Genomic DNA, 23,275 nt, shown 5'->3' on the forward strand with positions numbered 1-23,275 from the left:
TTTTCTCTTTATTTCAAATTAAGTAACTAACAAGTATCTGAGCATAAAAGTAATTTCTCTGACTCCAGTAAAGGATACCTGGGTTTCTTAGGGATAGGAAGCTTCCTTATATATAGCAGTGAGTGCATGTTTACAGTGCCCTGACTAGGACTGCCAGCTTGATATAGTGGTCCCCAGGCTGGTACAAAGACAGTATACCATCTTAAGTATTTGTAAATGGTGCCATTCTAATTGAATTATCAACACAAAACTCTAGACAGAATACCTAGGTAGCTCAGTCAGAAGGCCTGGCCTATCACTGGCACCGCTGCATGCTTGAAAATGTCTCTGGGGTTCTCTTTCTCATGGCCAAGTACACCCAAAAGATCTTCTTTCATAGGCCATGACTTCAGCTGACTCAACATACACTTTAGTTGCTCAGAGTGAAGAGCTGCCATGTGTCATGATGTCTGTCAACTTCGATGCCACAGAGCAACAAGCTTTCTAAACTTCTCAAAATAATAATTGCCACCTTGGTGAGGGTTTGGTGAAGTGTGTTCACAAGCAAACCACGTGGCAAGCTCTATGCACCTAGCCCCTGAGCAGTCCCAATGAAGGCAAGGAAGAGATGATGACACATTCTGCAATATCTAAGATGAAGATTCTGAGTGCCTTGGTAAGCAACAAGCTATGGGAAACTTTTATGAGAAATTACAGAAAAAGGCTAGAATAAACATCCTAAATAGGCCAGAAGTGATGGTGCACACATTTAATCTCAACACTCTGGAAACAGGAACGGGTGAATCTCTGTGAGTTTAAATCCCACATTGTCTACATAGTGAGTTCCAGGACAGCCAGGACTATATAGAGTCTGACTCAAAATAAACAACAATGACAACAAAACACCTAAGTAAGCGTATAAGGCACACAGGAAAAAAAAATGAAGCCTGTACAATATACTCATAAAACAGTCTCAACTACATGTAAAGCATGTGTACAGATTCAAAACAAAAACAAAAAAGGCCAAAATATGAAATATGTCACCTCCCTCACGTTCCATTTTACCCCAATTCTCTATTATTAACTATGTAATTTTAAAAGATTACTTTTAAAAATAAAACAAAACTACAAATATCTGGCTTAAAAGCTAGATCACTTTTCTTCCAAGATTACTTTCCAACTCATGGAAATTAAATTCACAGAACTTAGACAACCAAGTCGAAAGTGGTCCTGTGAAAGCCAGAGCAGAGTCAGAAACTTTCCCTCTCATTCCAGTTGACTACACACACTCCTCACCTCAGTCAGTGAGTAATTACTAAGTACCTACCTACTACCTGCCAGGAACTAATCCAGAAACAAGCCTGTTTACCAAGCATTGAGCAGGTAAATATGACCTGTTTTTTCTCAGAACCTGGATTGGGGTAGGTGTGGCAAGAGACAGAAAAAACAAACCAACAATCTAATTTCAGCCAGTGCTAAGTGCTACAAAGGGGGTGTAAAAAAAAAAAAAAAAAAAAAAAAAAAAAAAATCAAACAGTGAAGGAGCAGTGGCCAGCAGGACACTCGGTCCTCCAAGCTATGCTCAGTGACATAATAAATAGCACTTCTCATGCAAAACCAACCTAAGAGTCTGAAAACCTAAAATACAGACAAAACTGCAATGATTATAACAACTAGCAAAGTTCCTAAGAACAGAAATTAGCCTCCCTTCAGCCCTGGCACCTCCGTTTCTCTTCTCAGTTGCAATTCTCTCACATATAAAATAGACATAATGGGGCTGAAGAGATGGCTCAGTGGTCTTTCAGAGGGCCTAGATTCAATTCCCTGTACCCACATGGAAGCTCACAACAGTTTGTAACTCAGCTCCAGGGGATCAGGCACCCTCACACAGACATACAAGAAGGCAAAGACATTAATGCACATAAAATAAATCATTAAAAAAAAATTGCTGGGTGGTGGTGATAACATGCATTTAGTCCCAGTACCAAGGAAGCAGAGGAGGTGGTTCTCTGTGAGTACAAGGCCAGCATGGTCTATAGAGTGAGTTCCAGGACAGCCAGAAATACACAGAGAAACCCTACCTCAAGGTAGGTAGGTAGATTTGTAAGAATAAATAAAATTTAGGCCTGATGATGCCTGGTTTAAAAAGTTGTGCAGAGGGTGTAAGGAGGTAAGATAGCTCAGTTGTTTATGCAGGTACATGTTCACTGGCTGTTGAGTTCCCCTACACATTGAATGGATTCCCCACCAATGAACTAGACTATACTCTTGAATAATTCTTCATGAAGTACTGTTCCACTGTTGTGAGCAGACAGTTTCACCTTCAGAGCCAACCAGACTCTATCCACAGTCCCAATCGGCTCTAAATTCTCATCAGGTACTGGTGCTATAAACATGACACTGGTTTGATACTCTCCTTTCCTCTTTTCATGGCATCACAACTGTCTCTGTCTCTACTTAATCTTAACCTAACTCCCACCTGGCACCCCTCCACTCAGGTCTGGTTTTGTGATCTCTAGTTTTATTTATCCTCTTGTCTAGGCTATGGTAGCCACTTGTCTACTCAACACTAAGTCAGTTGCTGCTGGGAAAACACTTTCTGGGATATGATTTGCACAGACAGCCAGTAAACTTGCAGTAAAGCTGATGTGTTACCCCACAATGTAAGGCAGCCTCATCCAATCAGTGCAAAGCCTTGGAGTAAAGGCTTAATGATTTCAGGGAAGACAGGGAAACCCTGCCTGCCTTCCAAAGCTCAAACTTAATCAGTAGGCACAATAAAGTGAGCTGGCTCTTTATGCTTTCTTTCCTGTCTCCCTTTGATGCTATGGCTCTGGAGAAATGCTGTCTGGCATACTGTCGGTCTAGAACTGGTCTCATTGTGACACAGTAGCCAGAGAGAGCTTATTGGAGTGTTAGATGACTTTCTGGTGAAGATGAAGGAAACACTAGTATTCTGAGGTAGTAAGTGCTTAGAAGAAGGGGGTTAGGGTAGTGCAAGCTTTGGATATGACTTCAATTTACATGGAATGAGGAGAAGCCCCCTGAGAAGAAGGCATTTGAATGAATACTGGAGGAAATAAGTGAACAGGCTGACAGCAAGGGCAAGAGAATCCCAGATGGCTCAAGCAGCAAGTGTATATAGGTCTGTGTGTTGGGAGGGCAGCAGAGGCTGCTGTCTGTGTGCTGGTATGTGAAATGAGGGGGAGAGTAAGAGGTGAATTGAGAACGGAAGGCAGGGCAGTCCTGTGTGCTGTCCGGTCTCGCTGCTGCATCAGTCATTAGTTAGGGAATTGTTACTCTGTGTGTGTGTCAGGAACCAGGGTTTTCTATTCGTGTGTGTGTGTGTGTGTGTGTGTGTGTGTGTGTGTGTGTGTGTGTGTGTGTCTCCCCACAAAAACCAGAACAGTGCATTGGATCCCCTGAAGCTGTAATAACAGATAGTTGTGAGGCACTTATTCTGGGTGCTGTGAACCAAACTCAGGTTCTCTGGAAGAAACAAGTGCTCTTAGTCACTGAGCCACCTTTCCATCTCCAACAAAGGGTAGTTTTAAATGTATTCTTCATGAGTTCCAAGGTTTTCTAAGAGTTTGCACTGGGCATTATTTCAGTACAATCATAATCGGACAACCTTTTTACTTAACTTTAAATCTGCTTATAGGAACTTTAGGAAAATTCAAATTTTCCCACTGAGTATCTCTAGGAGTTAATCATGAACACACATTAAAGTGTAATGATCTAGATGTTCACTGATAAAAGACTGATTAATGGGGTTGGAGAGATGGTTCAGTAGCTAAGAAGACTAGCTGGTCTTCCAAAGATCCTGAGTTCAATTCCCAGCAAATACATGGTGGCTCACAACCATCTGTAATGAGATTTGGTGCCCTTTTCTGGCCAGGAGACGGAACACTGCATATATAATAAACAAACAAATCTTTCCCAGGCCATAGTGATGCACACCTTTGGTCCCAGCACTAGGGAGCCTGGTCTACAGAATGAGTTCCAGGACAGCCAGGGCTGTTACAAAGAGAAAACAGGGGGGAGTTGTGATTAACTTATCATAAGCTAGACCAAACAGTCATTTAAAATATGGCCCTGGTAAGCCATGCCTGTAATACCAGCACTCAGGATGCTGAGGCAAAAGAATCAGGAGTTCAAATACAGCCTGGATGACATACTCAATAAGACCCTGTCTCAAAAAGCAAGCAAAATATATAGAACAATATTACCATGTTGTTCAGTTAACTATATTTAAAAGTAGTTTATAATTGAGACTGCAATATGAAACTTGTGGAAGTCAGTCCTCTCTCTGCAAAATGAAATAGGTCCCAAGGATAGAACCTAGGCCATCAAGCTTGGAAACAAGCACCTTTACTCTGGGGAAACCAGCCCTTTACCTAGAGTCTAGGTAGTCCAGGCTATCCTCAAACTCCCTGACAGCACCAGCTTCCCTGAGCAGGAGCAGGGCCACTCAGGCCTGTCATTCTACCCAAGGGATAAAAGAAAGGAAAACAAGATCTTCCACACCTCCCTACACTTCTTGGCCTCCCTAGTACTGAGATTATAAAAATACACCACCATAATATGGCACTTCTTATAGCTTTCAGTACCAACTGTTCCTTTTCATTCTTAACTATATTTTTAGATGTTTAAATGCTGACAGAAATCAGTTATTATTTGTCAAACTTTTTTTCCCAGTTACAACATCTTAGGTTTGCTTTAAAATATCCCAGAAAATGGTAAAATGGGAGGTCTGAAGACCATTCAAAAATAAGTTTATTGCCTGCATACACATAAGAAGTTCCACAGCAAGAAAGTTTTTTAAATAAAATCCTCTAGAGAAAAGATGGATCCAGAGGTGTTGTGTAAGGAAGAGTTCAAAGAACACAATACCCAGCTTCTTCTTTGCTTCTGCTGACCCCCAAACCAAACCAGGATTCCATGAGGTATTGGAACCCAGCCATCATCATCAGAACTACCCAGCTGCAGGTGAAATAAAGCCCCTGGATAATGACTGGACTAGTTAGGTAACTGATGCATTTGTGAGGTATCTGTTATCTTTTGACCTACTCGGAATTAGCCCAAGGCTTCATGAATGCTGGACTTGCTAGGTCAGTGTCTATCATTCAGCTACATCTCTAACCTGGGCACTTGTACTCTGCAAATTTCCCTATAGATAGGAAAACTAGTTTTGTTTGTTTGTTTCTTAGGGGTTTGGAGCGTTTTTGTCTGTTTTAGTTTTTCAAGATAGAGTCTCTATGTGTAGCTCTAGCTGTCCTGGAACTCACCCTGTAGACCAGGCTGTCCCCAAACTCACAGAGATTTGCCTGCCTCCGCCTTTTGGGGACTGGGATTAAAGGCATGTGCCACCAATGCTCGGCTGAAAAGTGTGGTTTTTAATGCTCATATAACACGTAAAGACTATAATATAGAAAAATTTCAAAGGTTATCCCTGGCCTAAACTGCAAGTAAAATAGTCTCTTCTTCAATAAAGAACTCACTGCAAGCAAAGAAAGAAATGGATTTCCAATCCCTCAGAAGTAGGCCTTCAGCATGTTGGTGTTGTCCTAGTAAGCACAGTCCTTCCTTCCTTCCTTCCTTCCTTCCTTCCTTCCTTCCTTCCTTCCTTCCTTCCTTCCTTCCTTCCTTCCTTCCTGAAAAAGGGGAACACACTCCAGGCTCATGAATACAGAAGATGAATCTGGGTTTACCAGCTTGGAGAGCAACTGCAGGTAGCAAGCCACCTCATTCCCTACAGTCCCACTGTCAGTCAGAAGCTGCATCAATCAGGTTGAAATGTAGCATTCCCAGCCCTCAGGCTCACTGACTGAGCTCTTCACATAAAGGCAGCTAGGAATGAGGCACACAATCCTCAGATCCTCATGGTTGTTTCCAATAAGCATCCCTACCCCTAAGGAACACTGTCACTTAGCTAGCAGTCAACTAACTGCACTGAGCCTCTACTCCATCCTTACCTTTTCAGTTTTGACATTAAAAATAAGGGGATTTTGCCAGGCAGTGGTGGTACAGGTCTTTAATTCCAGCACCCAGGAGACAGAGATAGGTGGATCTCTGTGAGTTTGAGGCCATCCTGGTCTGAGTTCCAAGACATGCTTCAAAGCTACAGAGAATGGGGGTGGGGGGCGCAAACGGGACTCGGTTTCATTTCTAAAATGATTGTTGCCAAGTTAAAGAAGGAGGTTATCACTGCAGTCTGGGGACTTAGACCAGATCTAGATCCAGTTCTGTTAAATAAATATATAACCTCAGGCAAATCAATCCAATTCTGTAACTTCATACACAAAGCAGCAGCACCCCCCTCCCAGGTCATTTTTCCTCAGATGATCCAATGAAGGGATCCAATGACTCACTGAAAGAATAGAATGCCAGCCTAGCAAATGTAAGGCCTGGGGTTCAATCCTCAGCACCAAAAATCAAACGAGAAGCCTAGGTCACAACACATAGAAGGTAGAAAATAAAAGGCATGCTCATCAATTTTAACATGCCAGAGTCCCGGCAAATCAGTGCTCTTGGATTATCTGCTCTAAAAACCAACCCACTAGGTTCTGAGACAGTCAGACGTTGCAACCCAACTGTTTCAACTGGTTAGCATGCTTCTAAGTATGCCTCAGCTAAGTTCAGAGCCTCCCACCCCACCCTCCGTTTGCAGTTCAGTCTAGATTTTCATGTGTGGTTCTGCTTACCAAAGTTCCCTGACAATAGGAAGCAAACCTGTGCCTCTCATCTATACACCGGGGAACAGCCCATGCATAGCATACCAGGAATATACTCATGGCATTAAATTCTCAGAAATCCACTCAGGCTTCCTAACTCTAAAACTCAGGAGTATTCATTTTGGCAAAGGGAATGTCTGAATTTAGCAAGCTTTTGTTCTTTGATGTTAAAATAAATAACGACTAAACAAGCCATTATGTATCATTAGTACGATTTCCACAAATGAAGCTTTGCTGAAAAACTAGAAAGGGGTGTAGTGAGATATTCACCTTGTCCGCACCTGTGGCACGGACCACGCCCATGGGGGGTGGAGACAGGGCTGGAGGCGACCTGGGGGAACTAAGGCTGAGGAGGGGGCTCCAGAGAGCCCTCTTGTTTGCAGCACAGGGACAGGAGCACTTCTGGAGGCACCCCTGAGGACCAGGAACCTGCTGGTGTTCATCTGTCTATGTTGTGAGTTATTTCTCCCTGAATAAACATCTATTCGGCCTATTTGTTTCTCCTGATCCTTATTAAACATCAATAAAGGGGGGAAAACAGTAAAGAGGGAAGAGAGCCTGAACCCATGTAACTGGATCTCAAACACCTGCTCTAACTTCACAGCCTTACAAACCTAAGCCAGTCAATAGGCATCATCTCAGCCTAGCAGCTGCATCATCCACCTCAGTTGCTACATGAGGAAAAGGAAAGAGTAACTTCTGCACCTCACAAGATTGTCATAAACCTAATGTGAAGTATATATCATTGGTTAAAATAAAAATAAATACATAAATAAAATTTAAAAAAAAAAAACTGCTAACCCTCTTCTCCATTGGCAAAATCTGCAAATGCTAAATTAGGCCTAAATACAATTACTATGTTCACCCTGCTCTTTCAGAAAGTACAGATAGTCACACGGGGTAAAAGTCTGAAAGCTGTGGTTATTACTGGGTCCAGTGTGCCAATTCAGACCTCTACAGCCCAAGCAAAGTCAACCAAGTCTCTCCTTCTTCTAGAGCCTTTTTAAATAATTGGAGGCATCCAGCGCCAAGGACAGCCATCTTTGTACCAGAACAAACATGGAGTATATATCAGCAGGTGCTTCAGCCTACAGACTGCAGCAAAGCACTGGTACTCCCATACAGAGAGCAAAACAAGAACAAGGGCCAACCTTGACACAGCATTTATCTAGCATGCATGAGGCCCTAGGTTCAATCTCCAGCACCGAAAAATTAAAACAATAATTAAATTTTAAAAGAAAAGTGAAAATTAAAACTATACATTTTTCTGTTTAAAATAGTAACCAACAATATGTATAAAACAGTAAGTAAAAAGGAAGGAAATCTTCCAGGTTCATTTTCACACAGAAAATAACAATTTGCTAATTCATTTGCTAATCGGTGAGGCCCTGGTTCATGCCACTAAGATGCATGCCCTCAATTATAGGCTAATCAAAATAAAAAGCGTCATAATCAAAACTCCTATGTGCATTTAATAGCAATAGCACTTCCAATCATTGACGCAAGGCCCAATAAAGGCAACGTTTCATCTTTTTTCCTCTGAGGAAGATGACTTTGAAGAACTGTGAAGGCATTTCCCCATTTTCAGGAACCCATACTTCCTCCCACTCTCTAGCACCTCAGGAGATCTCCAAACACAAGCAATGACTGGTGCCTAATGCTGCCCAATTACTTTAACTGAATACAGTCAAGAAAACCTCCGATTTAATAACTTAGACTTCATAAGTACAATCCTTCCCCTACTTATACTGCCAAGCTCTGGCTAAAACTGGGTCAGCCCACTACAAACCAAGGGCGAGCCTCAAGGGCCTATTGAAGAGACAGACTTTTATAATGCAAATGCCCTTTCTGTGGTACTGAGAAGAGAAAGCACTGCAATCCCTCTGCCCTTTCAAGGCTAAGAGCCTGAGTGAAACAATTCTGTATCCTAGACTTGGGACCTATCTTCTTCCAGAGAACCTAAGAACTGGGCAGTATGCTGAATCTAAACCCCAGCTAGCTGTTAATCAAATGCCAGCACAATTTTCTAAAGACAACTATTTCAATCAATTACCATACCAGTGCTACTCAGAGGCTGGCAATAAGCAAAGAGCCCAACATCAGTCAATATAAAAGAAACCTCTTCCTTCCAAACCCCTAGTACCATGTAAAGACTGTACACATGAATAGAACACCTTGAGAAAGAACAGGGAAATCATCCATGGCATCAAAATCCCTCTAACTCTTTTCCTAAAATCTGAGCAGCAGGACACCAGGAATTTAATACTGCTTCTAAAAGAAAGCCATACCAAACTGTATGAACTATGCAGTAATAAAAGCTGACATTGCTACTGACACATTTAATTAAACACATTGTCTAAACAGAACTTCCAGGTAAAACCATGATGGTTTTGACCTTGGTTTTATCAGAAGGCATCAGGAGAGGTCACCAACTACACTCCTACTAACAGTGTTATCCTGAGCAACCCCCACCCTCACCCCTCCAACAGCCCCACCCAATATTACTTTTATCTGTGGAATTCTCTGCCGGCCTAGGCCTGGAAAACTGGGTGGACTCTGAGGACAGATATCAGATCTGGCCTTTTTTTTTTTTTTTTTTTTTTTTTTAATTGGCTCAAACTGATGGTTCCCCAAAGCATAAAGCTGTAGTGTTTATAACCCTCAATTTGAGGTTTAACCCCCCCACCTCTTTTTTGGAATGCAGGAGAAAAGGTAAACCAAAAGATGTTTCAAAATAGAAAAATCATCATTTTAATTATGAAACCCTCCCAACTCAAAACTGTTAAAGGTACCAAATGGGAGATACCAGAGTATTCATTCCATTTTTTGTTCAAAGGTTTAACTATTAAACATGAAAATCACAACTCTGAAGTGAGGGGGGAAAGAATTAAAAGGCAGGAGCAGAAGAAAGGAGCAAGAAAGGGCCTTTCGAGACCTGCTTGCTCGGAAGGGCCCTCTTAGTACTCCCTCATGGGGCATCCAGGCTGGAGGAAAGCAGAGGGTTACACAGAACATTTAGCAGACTTAACATTGGATTAAACACACTACTGCAAGTTTCAACAAATGTTCATGGCATACGTAAAAACACATTTACAACAAGAAAGAAGAGAGGCACCTGGAGACATCTGACACTGGGCATGCTCTGCAGGCAACTCAGTGCGCACATGCTCTCTACCAGGTTGGCGCAGCCTAGCCACAAAGACCTTGGCACAGAACACTGCAGGATGACAAAAAGGAAGGAAGAGAAGAAGCAGTTAGAGGCCGCAACAAGTCACTCCTTCACACAGGCAGCTTGAGTGTTAGTCAGGGCAGGGGCACACCCATGCAGTTTAGAGGGCAGGGATGGTCCTAAATTTCCTGAACCCTGGGGAGCAGGGCCCCTTTCTGCCTTAGGGAGAGGGGTTTGTGCTGCCAACCATTCATTTCACAGGATACAGTAACGGAATCAAGAGGGAGAGAGTGCTTAAATGAATACCCACTAGAGGGACCATGAGTCTGAGTGTAAAGCAAGATCACTCAAGAGAGTGTGACAATTCCGTAAGAGTAAGGGATTCTGGTCTATCTCACACAGTCTCAATTGCTTAAGAAGCTATGACAGCAACTTTCTGAATGTACCCCCTACCACAAAACCTGCTTCACAACTTATTTAAAGTACTCCAGAGAAGACTTTCTTTTATCATTTTTAATTGAGGCTTAAAACAGTCAATTCTCTCCTTTTACCTTCCATGTGGTTGAAAGGGTTCCCAGGACAGAATTTGGGTCACTAGATCCAGTAGCAAGCACCTTTAGTACTAAACCACCTTGCTTGCCCCATTTTTTTGTTTCATTGAGACAGAATCTCAGTATGAAGCCTAGGTTGGCCTCAACCCCCATGATCCTCCAACCCAAGCCTCCCCAGTGCTATAACTACAGGTTATTTGCCAGCATGTCCAATTCTATTGGGGGTGGGAGGGTCGTATTTTAACTGGCTGATGATCTAGTTCAAGAACTTGTCTTCCTACTGTGTACAGTAGACCCTGTAGAAGAATGATGGGAGTGTTCCCTGAGAGGTGGATGTATCTCACCATACTAAACACAACTCAACATCATTTCAATCCTCACACACAGTACTTTTTCCCAATATTCAGAATAGGAAAGTGGGTTTAAAGAGATGCAATTTTCTTGTCTAAAAACCGCACAGTGCTAGCACTGAGCTGGGGCTTATCCTAGTAACCCTAAATTAGAACACCAGCTCCACAGCTGACAGATCTGCTTGAGAATAGAAGCTGCAGAGACAGCAGGCTGGCTCCCAGGCACCACCCACCTGGAACTAAAAAGCGAGGGCCAAAACCTATCAGTCAGAAATCAACCCTCGCTCACTCAGGCCTGCCATCCATCTTCCAGGTCATGAGGAGGGCCAAGGCAGCAGCACTTAGTAGGCATTAGAAGTGCTCTCTCTCCACACCCAGTTACCCTGGAGATGGTCAACAGACATACTGCTAGGAACAATAGTCTTCACTAAACAGAAAAGGCCACTGTGGGGAAACCCATGCACCCTGTAATAATGAAGTCGGTATATGCTGCCCTAAGCTCCAGGAAGATAGGGGTCCAACTTGAAAATGGGCAAAAATAAAAGTTTTGTACTCGCTAACCTAAGAACATCAAATAAAATGCAACCAGGACTTAACAGTAATTGATTTGTGACATTCTAATTTAAATTTAAACTTTAGGACTTAGTTAAAAAACGCATTTTTTTTTGCAATAATGAAAAATGTCTTCTCATTAACTATGTTCGACTATTCCTTCCCTTCTTGTATACATAAGTAAGGTAAGTGAAATAGCTTTATTAACTGTCATAGTAGATCTGAGAGAGTTACCCCCAACAGCATATTTACCAACCTTAACAAATATATATTGACCTACTTAGTCACCAAACCACCAAAAGAGAGCAAGCCTTTCTTCTTGTGACCATAGATAGCATCAGGCTCCAGAGACCCTTACAAGGACATCCCAGGGACCATAAAATCATCAACATACATTTGTGACAAGTTCATATTTAGCTACTTACATTGTCCAGAATTCTAATTTATGATTATTCATACTTACAGAAAACATGAAATTATCCATACTAGTTTCTGGTATTAACAATGGCAAATATACAATCAGGAGAAATACATTTTCCAACTCTAAACTCAAATAAAACTCTGGCTATAGAAGCCAACAGTGCTTACTGATTCTGCCACATTCACCACCAGCTGAGAAACACTTGAAGTAGATAAAAGACAAGAATAATACCTTTCTGGCATTTTTCAAAAGCTGAAAGTTTATTAAAGGAGGTAGGAGAGACATGTCCTAGGCTCTCTCTATTACCATAGGAACCACAAATCAAATGACAAAGTGTTGCTGCAGCCTTGTCTTCTCATTGGCCAGCTTGAACAAGTGCTCACAAAGACTACCACTGGTCTAGTTATAGATGGCATTGTTTCCAATCTCCTGCCCTGATTCCTTCTCAAAGAGGCAATTCTTTCAAAGCTCTGTACACACAAATGTTTCTTGATTTAGAAATCTGCATCATTCACTATTAGTTTCCTATAATCCCCTCAAGAATTTTTCTTTAAACCACTTCCCACCAAGTCAAATCATTACCTTCATCTAACTCCTATCTTTAAACCTGAGATGGCCAAGTTGAATGTCTTCAACCCCAACTTCATTTAATAAAAATGTATCTGAACTTATGTGTGTGCATGCGTGCACGCACACACACACACACACACACACACACACACACACACATTTTCCTCTAGACACATCAAGATATCCAGACAATGTATAAACACACATATGCACCACAAAATGACAACCTATCCAAAGGAAGAGGCAACAAAGCCTAAATGATGAGTAGGGGGCAGCCAAGGGAAAAGATGAATTTCAAACAGAATAAAGATGAATTAAACATGAATAACTAAGAAATGGCAGAATTTCTGCAAGGGCAAAAGCCAGTTGGGTATTAACACTTAAAAGAGGGGACACAGAGATGGCTCAGCAGGTTAAGAGCACTTACTGATCTTCCAGAGGATCCAAGTTCGATTCCCAGCACCCACACTGGTGTCTCACAACCACCAGTTCGCTACAGAGGATCTGACACTTCTGGCTTCCATGGGCTCTGGCACTCATGTGCACACACCCCTGACATCAACATACACACATATACATGATGTAAAATAACACATCTTTCTAAAAATGGGCCATGGATTCTTAGCTCAACAAGTAGGAGGTAGAGCACGCTATCAATCCAAAGTGGCTTTCAAAGAAAAAAAAAAAAAAAAAAAAAAAAAAAAAAAACCTGTTCCTAGAATGTGTAGCAAACATACAAGTATGAAAAGTCTATTTAAAAGGAACCCAATGATAACAGGTAGAAGCAAATAGTACAAAACTACAGTTGCACAGTTGTCTTTAGTAGATGCTGTAAATTTTGTTAAAGCTAAGTATGAATACTTGGATCATTTAATTCTGTTTCTGTTAAGCAAAATATTTAAAAATTTATTAATCAGGAGCAGGAGCGAGGGGCAGGCTCAGTAGGTAACATGCCTGCTGCACAAGCCTAAAGATCTGTGTTCAGATCCCCAGCACATCAAAAAGTTGTGTGTAGTGGGACACACTTGGAAACCCTAGCACTGAAGAGAAGCAACAGGAGGATCCCTGGAGTTCTCCTTGGTCAACTGTTTAGCATGTCACTGAGCTCTGGGTTCAGTGACCAGCTGTCACAAATGTTAAAGTCATAGAGCATTGCCTCCACATGCCCGCACAGACACCCATGAATGAACACACACACACACACACACACACACACACACACACACACATATCACACACCCAAAAAAATTTTAATTTAACAATCAAACATTGGTAAGGCAATGACAGAAGGTATTCAACTACTTTTAAGCAGAGAAAAGTTTGGCAGCAAGAGAAAAGGCACAATTTGAGGAAAAATGGAAAGGCTATCTCAGGGAACTCCAAGCCATTCATTTATTTTTGGTTTACACACTGCAAACTTTGCTCAACAGAGCTACAAGAAGTGCATGAAGAGCAGTACTTACCAACACTCATTTCCCATGTCCTCTCTCCCATAAGCCTTCCATTATGCCCTCCTTTTAAGATGGAAAACAAAGGGTGTCATGGTAATGAAATAGGGACACTAAACAGGAGTAAAATAACAGATTCATTTCAGGGGAGGGCACTGGGCAGTTAACAAGCTCCCTACTAAACATCTAGTCAATAGTAAGCTCTCTAAACCTAGGTTTAAGAGTTGTCAGGATCCACTCAAATTTCTCTTCAAGACTGCATTCACCTCAAGACAAACAGGATAAGCATTAAAATTAATCAAAATTAGGAACTATGCTATTATGTCTAATTGCCTGATTTGTCACTTGTCAAGAAACAATGGTATCTGCTACAATAGGAGACAGCAAAGCTTTTCCAAGTCTCAGACGACTTAGCACCTAGGTTTCAAATGCTAAACAGTGACCTGTAAAATACTGCAAATAGCTAGGTGTGGCTTGGCGGTGGTGCAGGCCTTTAATCACAATATTCAGTAGGCAGAGGCAGAGGCAGGTGAATCTCCGAGTTCAAGGCTGGCCTGATCTACACAATGAGATCCAGGACAGCCAGAGAGCTACACAGAGAAACCCTGTCTCCCCCCCCCATCAAAAGCAAACATTCTGATAACCTAACTTCAACTCCCAGGTGGCACAACGGAAGGAAAGAACCTACTCCCCAGAGCTGGTTACCAGTCTTGTCATGTCATGGTCCAGCCACACACACGCACGCACGCACGCACGCACGCACGCACGCACGCACGCCCACACACACTAATAGTAATTAATAATAGTAATAATAATACTGTTAACTGGAAATTTAATTGCATTTTCCATACTTTAAAAAAAATATGATACACCTCCATGTGTAACAATCTTTTAAACAGAATGACACTTTGTTAAAAACAAAATTGGGCAGTAACATGTGTCATGTGACAATGACAGTTCCTGTTCAATTCTTAGCAAGTATACTTTAGACTTGCATACTTGTCAGGCATTACACCATATTATTTTCAAGCTGAGATATATAATAAGGGAACAAAATGAATGACAAGGGGTAAAGGTAGAAAGGGGGAAGAAAAGGAAAGTGCAAAATAAGAAAAATGGAAATTTACTATTTGCTGAGTTGTAGAGATTCAAACAAAGCAAACAGTGATAGAATTAGAACTCAAAGCCAGAGCCCAACTTATTCTTACACACTATCCTCTCAGTCCTGAACGACAGATAATCCAGAATAAGACATTCAAACTCCAAAGCTCACAAAACCATTATGATCTGCATGGAAATCTCTGGAAAGGGAGGGATAAAGGATAACTAGTTTCCCTTTCCCTTTTTTCCTCTTGCTATTTGTTTACTTACTTTACAGTGCTAGAGAATGAACCCAAGCCTTATACATGCTAGGGGAGTACTCTGTCAATAGCCTTATGCCCCAACCTTTTGTTTTTTTGTTGTTGTTGTTTTTGTTTGTTTTTGGTTTTTTTTTTTTGCTTTATGAGTAACACAGAGTTTACTTGAGGTCCCTATAGGAGCTTGGGTGATGGGCTATATACAGGAGCACATGCAACTACACTGTCAATGCCTACATGACTTGGCGCCTACCATTAATCCCAGCACTCAGGAGGCAGAGGCAGGCAGACCTCTTTGAGTTAGAGGTCAGTCTTGTCTACAGAGCAAGTCCCAGGATAGGCAGGGCTACAGAGAAACCCTGTCTGGGGAGGGGAGGGGGTGTCTCTCCATGAACTATAAATCTAGAATTCTGACTCCAAAAACCCTGCTTCCTTTTCTAATTTACACTGCTTACCATTCTCTGTTTTATATTAAACTCTCAAAAGCAGCATATCCTCTTGGTTAATTCAAATTCTGTCAACCTGCTGCTCATCTCTCGGTCCTAATGGAGTGTAACCTCTGAGGTGCAACTGCACAACATGAATTCAAAGTTCGAAAAGCGTGTGTATCATTGACTCATCCATTTAAAGATATTATAGTAAGGAGAAAAAACAAAGACATCTAGGAACACAAAGATATCCATCAGATCAGATCACTATTCATAATGACGAAGAAAACAACAAGAACCAATGAATAAGTTATGGATTATCCATTGGAAAAACATGTTTCTGTCACATAGGACCATCCATCAGGAGCCTATTAATGACTCAGACAGACAGGCATCCGTAGACAAATTCCAATACACATAAGTAATTCAAACTTTATGTGAATAAAGGCAGTAACTCAGGGCTTGCTTACAGTTATGGTTCTATTTTAATACATATAAAATACTCAGAATAATAATATGCAATTATTTTTATTTCGTTCTTTAAGTTAGCCACACACAATCAGAAATACAGCATCTAGGCTTCTGGATCCTATGTCTTGAGTGCACAACACTGGCCTTTCTATCCTCACTTGGGGATCTGAGCACAGCAACCTGTCCCTTGATTGCAGGTCACAGACCTTAAATGAAGGTAAGAATCAAATGGGCTAAAAAAAAAAAAAGCTGTCAGTCTGCCTATATCGTAGTTGGCAGAGGCATTACTATTGCTTCCACCTATGGCTACCAAATCACTGAGTTCCAGTCAGAAAGCCAGTCTTCCATCTAAGAGGAACAGTAGTTTGCTGTGGCAGCCCACGCACTAACATTCTTTACACCACAAGGACTTCCAGCCGACAGGACAAAGAATAGCCTTGTTTATCATATCTGACCTAGAAACCAAGACAAGCTCTGGCTGCTTCCTTCTTTCCCACTGGCCATGCATGGCTCTGTGGGTTAGTGCCCTGGCAGTTAAGTATTATAAGGAGGAGGAAGAGGAAGCTCACCAGGAGCATTGTCACACTGAAAATGATGTACTTCATGGGATCTCAGTTGGTTTTATGGAATGAGCAAAAGCCACCCCTGTTTAGTTCCATGTGTTCTTCTCTGAACGAATTCCAGCCATTTTAAATGTATCTGTCACTGTCAAAAGATCCTCACTGAAAACCAAACAGAGCAACAGATCCTGGACTGTCAGCCTCCAAAACTGTCACCTGCACAACCTCTCTTCTTTTTAAGTACCCAGCTTTAGGTATTTTTTTTTCCATAACAGAAAATGGATTAATAAACCACCCCAGGGACAGGTACAAGATCGATCTATCTATCGATCTATCTATCTATCTATCTATCTATTCCAGGTCCAAAAGTCTTTGGAAATGTCTACATAAGAGTCTGCCTTCTAGCATACCAAGTTTTCTTTCATGTAAGAGTGCAAAATTTATCATGTTTTATATAAAACAACAGAACATATGGGAAGTAAAAAACTTTGTCCCCATATGATAAATATTCTCATTTTTGCTAGGAAAAGATAACTATTTCTGGAAGATGGCTTAAGAACAATTAACCTTTTCATTTTAAGCTGCTTATTCATTCAAAAATATCTGTTGTACAGGCCAGTATACTAAATGCTTCAGCAAACATAAAACCAAATATTCTGGTATCAAAAGCTATTTATGCAAATAAGGTTGTATTATTTTCTAATTTACTAAAGGGAGAAATGTGGCTAACTCCTTACAATGCAAAATGCTGTAGACAAACCCCATCTCACTGTCTTAGCACTAACATTAGTTGGTATTTGAAAAATCTTTTGTAGATCAACTGTAAAACTGTCCCAAGCTTTTAACCTTCTAACGTGATTTCTGTCTCTACAAACTATGAATCAGTGTTTAAAATGGAAGGCAATCTGGGCATGGGACTCACGCCTGTAAGCCCAGCACTCAGAAGGCAGGATCACCATGGTTTCTGAGCTACACAGCCTGGGCTATGCAGTAAGTTCCTGGACATGAACAGCCTAGGTGAGAGGGAGGGAGACTGCCAAAAAAATAAAAAGAGGACAATAAAAACCCAAATAGAAACAAAACTAAACTATGGATTCTGCTAGCAACCTTGGGAATTAAACATTCATACCATCTAAACAAGCCTCTGCTTTCTCTAAATATTAATAGCTTTCAGGAGTTAACCAGTCTCCCCATCCCCAAATAAACATACCCCACACACACAATGGTAGGGCCTCAATGTTCTCATTTTTACAGACCACAGACTCAGCAGTGCTGATTAAAATCCTACTTCTTCAAGAACTCAGAAGTAAGGAATCACAAGCTTGATTTCCATGGAGCATGTTTTATTAGCCCTTAATTTTAAAAGTTTTATTACATTGGAAGTTGCTCATCCATACTTTCTGCCTATCCTAGAATTGTTATTTTCCTTCTCAGGTCTTTGATGAGGTTGAAGATTAAACTATCACAACTATTATTCTCTCTTCCTAGTTAAACATATCAGGTACTGGACTTAAGCTTTCCAGCTTAGGACAACTCTATTGTAAACCCCATTATGCCTACACCCTACAACTAAATATGTAGGTCTTAAGTTTGTATGTTCTTGATTTTCTTTTTCTTAGAGCACACTTATTATTCACTGTTTTGTATATAGTTTTGTATCAGCCTAAATCTTTTCTGTAGACTAAAAGGGGAATTGTAGTGAGATATTCACTTTGTCCGCACCTGTGGCACAGACCACACCCACTGGGGGTAGGGACAGGGGCAGATGTTACCTAGGGAACTAAGTGTGGAAGGGGCTCCAGGAGCTCTCTTGCTTGCAACACCGGGACAACACCCAGAGGCATCCTGTCTCTATTGCCCAGCTCAGTGGGGAAGAAGTTTCTGTATCCCACACAAGTCTTCTGATTCAACCTTGGAGTGTGTGGACAGCCAGTGTGACTGGCTGATGTGGCAAAACAAAACAAAACAAGCCTCACAGTCAGGTTTTTACTTTACCTGTAGACTTTTTTTTTTTTAATGTTCATTGGTGTTTTGACTGCATGTACATCTGTCTTTTGGATCCCCTGGAACTAGAGTTACAAGCAGTTGTGGCTGCACATATTTGCTAGGAATTGAACCTTGGTCCTCTGGAAGGGTATCTCTCTCCAGCTTGTCTTGAAGAATTTTCTAGAGCTGGCTTACTGATTATCAGCAGCTCACTCGGCAGTTATTTATTGAGCTTCTGTTGTATATGGGTGCTGTAAGGACCTGAGGCCACCAAGTTGTAAATTGGCTTATTGTCTTGACAATTGTTTATAATGTTTTAGTTCTTTTTATAAAACACCTGGTTATAGCAAGTAAGTATAGTTTGTTGAGGAGAAAATTAGTAACTTTTAGTAGTTTCCTGTTACATTTAGACCGATTTTTGACTTTTTAATTTAATGATTGTCTGTCTGTTCATCTGTCCATCCACCTGCCCAGCCCTGTCTCTCTGTAATTGAGACTGGGTTTCTCTTGTAGCCTTGGCTGTTCTGGAACTTATGCTGTAGATAGGTTGGCCTCTGCCTCCTGTGTGTTGGGATGAAAGGTGTGCAACCCAACTGCCCAGCTGATTATTTTCAAAGAGACAGTAATTTCTTCTTTGCCTCTCATTTTCACCTGGCAGTGTGGTAGCTGTTTCTGTTTCTGCAGACTCCATGCACACATGTATGGAGGTCAGAGGTTAGTCCTGGTTGTCCTTCAGATGCCATCCACTTAGGTTTGTGAGACACTGTCTCTCTTACTCATGGCCTAGAACCTGATTAGGCTAGGCTAACTGGTCAAGAAGCCCCAAGGACCAGCCTGTTTCTGCCTCCTCAGCTTTGGGATTACAGTTGTACACTATCACCCCCCACCCCCAAGGTTATAAGGATCAAACTCAGGTTCCCATGCTCGAAGTCAAGCATTTTTATCGACTAAGCTAACACCCCAATTCTCTTCTACCACCTTTTTATGAAAGTTGGTATGTGTGTGGTTGTGTATGCATGTGTAAGTGAGGGCCAGAGGACAATCAGTCTGGGTAGCATCCTCAGGAAGCTTGCCATTCGTCTGGGGCTCACCAAGTAGATAATCTGGCTGGCCAGCAAACCCAGGTGTCCTTTAGTCTGCCTCTCCAGCACTGAGATTACAAGCTGTGCCACCATACCTGACATTTTTACATGGGTTCTGATGGTTGATTCAGGTCCTTCTGCTTGCAAGCATGTCACTGAGCCACGTCCCAGCCCCCTTCCTGCAGATTCCTAATTCACCACTTAATCTTGTGTGTCTCAAATTTTCTGCATGGCACAGGCTGATCTGGACCTTGCAGTCTTCCTGCTTCTGTCTCCTAGTTGCTAGGGTTATAGGTGTGCATCATCACACCTTTTCATTTCCATGTTTGCTTAGTTATTGGACAGTTCATTATGTTGGTGGCATCTGTGTTACTGGCTTATGGAGTATTTTGATTATTTGCTTATAGCTAAGTCAGTCACAGAATTATTGAAACAGTGGTACTAAAAGGGCTTCAGCAAGTTGATAAGCATCCGGCATCTCTGACATTTATATAAGGCCTTTACATGGCTTCATTGCTGCCTCTGTGTGAGGACAGTGTGGCAGCGCATCTGTAGTTGCAGTGCATTCACACTGGCAAAAATCACTAGCTGTTAAGATTGGGCTGCTGAAGTCACCTCACCCTAACCTGGAGCCATATATAATATACCTACCTTTCTTCCCAGATTATAAATTCCCTTTTGGGGCTTCAAATACTTTTGAGTTTTCTATGACTTTCAAGTGGAAAATCATAACAAACCTTTATTTCATACAAGGGAACCTGCTGTAGTGGTACACACCTGCAATCCAGGCACACAGGAGGGAAAGGCAGAAAAATCACAGCCACAAAGCACAAGCCCCTGCCTCAAAAAATTAAGTTTAAAAAAAAAAAAAAAAACCCAGACTGCAAAGATTTTTTTCCCTTCCTATGGAGTCATTAAATTTGCTGACACTTTAAAACTAAAGGGTCTACAATACTCCATCTCTGCTAGAACTGCAAATACCAAAGCAGGAAGCAGCAGCAAGAGACTGGAGAATCCAAACCTAAGAGGATTACAAAAGCAAGCACAACAGAGGGGTCCACACTTCCCAAAGACCCATGGAACCCACACTGAGCAACAAGACCTACAGTAGCTTATCCTAAGAAGGGTATTTGTCACCTAAGACACAAAAGTACTACCTGACAGAGCACAAGCTGGCCCCTTCTCTAACAACCAACCTTGTCTGTGTTCTAACTTCACCTTACCACCGTAGTTTCTCTCCTACCCACTCAGGGTTCATCCTCCTCAGATGGCATGCCATGGTAATCAGGCAAATCCTTTTAGCATACACTACAGTTTAAGTCCTTACATTTGTGAACTGAGAAAAAGAAAAATATTTAAAAGCAAACATATGACTGGGGCTGGAGAGAGACAACAGTAAGTGAGCTTCTTGCTCTTGCAACGGAACTAAGTTCAGTTCCCAGCACATGTATCAGGTGGGTGCAATCCTAGATCCAGGGGTTCATGATCCCTTCTGGCCTCCTCAGGCACTGCATGCCCATAGGGCACATCCAAACACTCAGGCACATACACATTAAATAATTTTTAAAGATTTAATAGAATTATATCACTAATTATTATTAATTATTGTCATTAACATAAGTGTATCATGACTGATTTAGCCAAAAGCAATATATAACTTAGATTTTCACTAAGTTCTATGTTGTGATGTTGTGTCAAAAACCACTTACTTAGAAGTAATATAGGTAAACAATTCAGAAAGCACTACAGCACTCTAAAAACATATAGTAGCCATCAAAAGAGCTTTTTTGTGGGGGGGGGTTATTTCTTGCTTCATATTATTTCTAATTTTTGTAAAACACATGTGGATACTTCTGTAAAAGAAAATATAAATTAAGTTTAAGTAAAAATTATAGGAGGCTTCTGTTTGGAACTCCTGCACTGGACCATCAGTGCAGATCAGACTAAAAGTCAATATGGAATCACCCATGTCAACATTCCATGTTACTAAATTATCTTACTACCCTAGGATTGAGGGAAAGCAACAGACAAGCTTCCCAAATAGGCCAACTGGCATGACAAAGGTCCCTCAGCTCCCATCTTTAATCCTCTATCCCCAATGTAGCCTGAAGGGACCTGGTATTAACACACCAGTTGTTTTTCTATTATTCATCTCCCTTCCCACAAGGAAGCAACTCTGACATGACCAATTACTTCAGCCTTCTCATCATAAAACAAACCTCCCCTCACTCACTCACTTAGTATTACCAAATGTATACAGTGAAGTGCTGCCCGATCCTGGAAACACAAATAAAACCAATCAAGATCTCTGAATTAATTTGGTAGAATTTTGTTCTTTCACAAGCTCAAGTTTTTGTTTTTTGTTTCTCAAGGCAGGGTTTCTCTGTTCTGTCCTGGAACTCACTTTGGAGACCAGGCTGGCCTTCACCTAACTGTCTCCCAAGAGCTGGGATTGAAGGTGTGAAATCGCACAACTCTTACAGGACTTTTAAGTAGCCAATAAGCACATAAAAGCTGATTAACATCATTAGTCATTCTGTGGGTTAAACTACAAGGTTAAACAAATGCTCATAAGTAAAGCAAGTGACATTTTCATATATTGCCAGAGGAAATAAAAACATCTCTTTCTGATTTGAGGAAGATCTAAGTTGCTTTTCTAACTATCTGTGTGTCTTGTGGTATAATAAATATACATTCCATCCCTGATTTACTGCTATATACCCTCTGCTCCCTTTCAGAAACAACAGCTTCTAATCTAAAACTTAATAATTCCCTGAGTACAAGAGATGAAAAAAAAACCACTTACTGTCCATAATCAGAACTTTCAACCAGACTTGAGCTTACATGAGTAAGGAACACTTTGGAGGGGGTGGGGGAGTTGCTGGAATAACCACCTCTAGCACCTTTTAATCCGATCATTCACTTGTGTCCTTTATGAAATCTTTTCACGGGCTAAAGTTCTTTCATATGGCTCAGTGATTAAGGGCACTGGCTGTTGTTCTTCCAGAGGACCTGGGTTCAATTCCCAGCACCTACATAGCAGCCCACTACTGTCTATAACTCCAGTTCCATAGGATCTGCTGCCCCTCTGGCCACCTCATGCACTACATGCATACTCAATAGTTGTAAAATAAAAATAAACAAATCTAATAATATCATTTCATAAAATCAGTAACCATAAGTAAAGTGTTCCCAGAACCCTAAGCCACTGTGACACATTACTGAACTTGAAGAAGAAAGAGGTCATGGAAACTCCCAAGGTATAAGGAGGTCACAAACCCCTGGAGGGGTAGAGAGGGAGGAATATGGAAAGGAGGGAGGTAGGGGAGAGAGAGAGAGAGAGAGAAGAGAAAAAAAGGCTTTTTTCCCTCTGAATTCACACTGTGACAAGTCCACTTGTAGTATATCTCCGCCTGGAAACATTCTCAAAAGAAGTCTAAATAAATGTTCACTCACTTTATTCCCAAAAAATCAAGCAATGCAATAAAAAGGAATAGAACAAGAACAATTCTTGAAGCTGGATATGGCTCTCAGCAGGGGAAAAAAACCCTGGCTGCATAATCTAGAGGACCACAGTTCTAATTACAGCACCCACATAATAAGCTAGGCATCCCAC

The 23,275-nt window shown here is 41.3% G+C and overlaps 1 protein-coding gene across 4 annotated transcripts in view; it reads right to left on the reverse strand.

Annotated features, from left to right (window-relative positions):
* Fbxw11 (F-box and WD repeat domain containing 11) overlaps window positions 1-23,275 on the reverse strand; it is a 100,796-nt gene that overhangs the window by 55,509 nt on the left and 22,012 nt on the right. For 2 of the 4 annotated variants that reach the window (XM_051180983.1, XM_051180984.1), the window contains exon 2: window positions 9,829-9,930. The exons of the other annotated variants lie outside the window; for them this stretch is intronic. In XM_051180983.1, coding sequence (XP_051036940.1) covers window positions 9,829-9,930 — 102 coding nt within the window. The remainder of the gene's footprint in view (window positions 1-9,828; window positions 9,931-23,275) is intronic. 4 annotated transcript variants of the gene reach the window in all.

Source organism: Phodopus roborovskii, unplaced genomic scaffold (assembly GCF_943737965.1).
Source record: "Phodopus roborovskii unplaced genomic scaffold, PHOROB, whole genome shotgun sequence".
Lineage (NCBI taxonomy): Eukaryota > Metazoa > Chordata > Mammalia > Rodentia > Cricetidae > Phodopus > Phodopus roborovskii.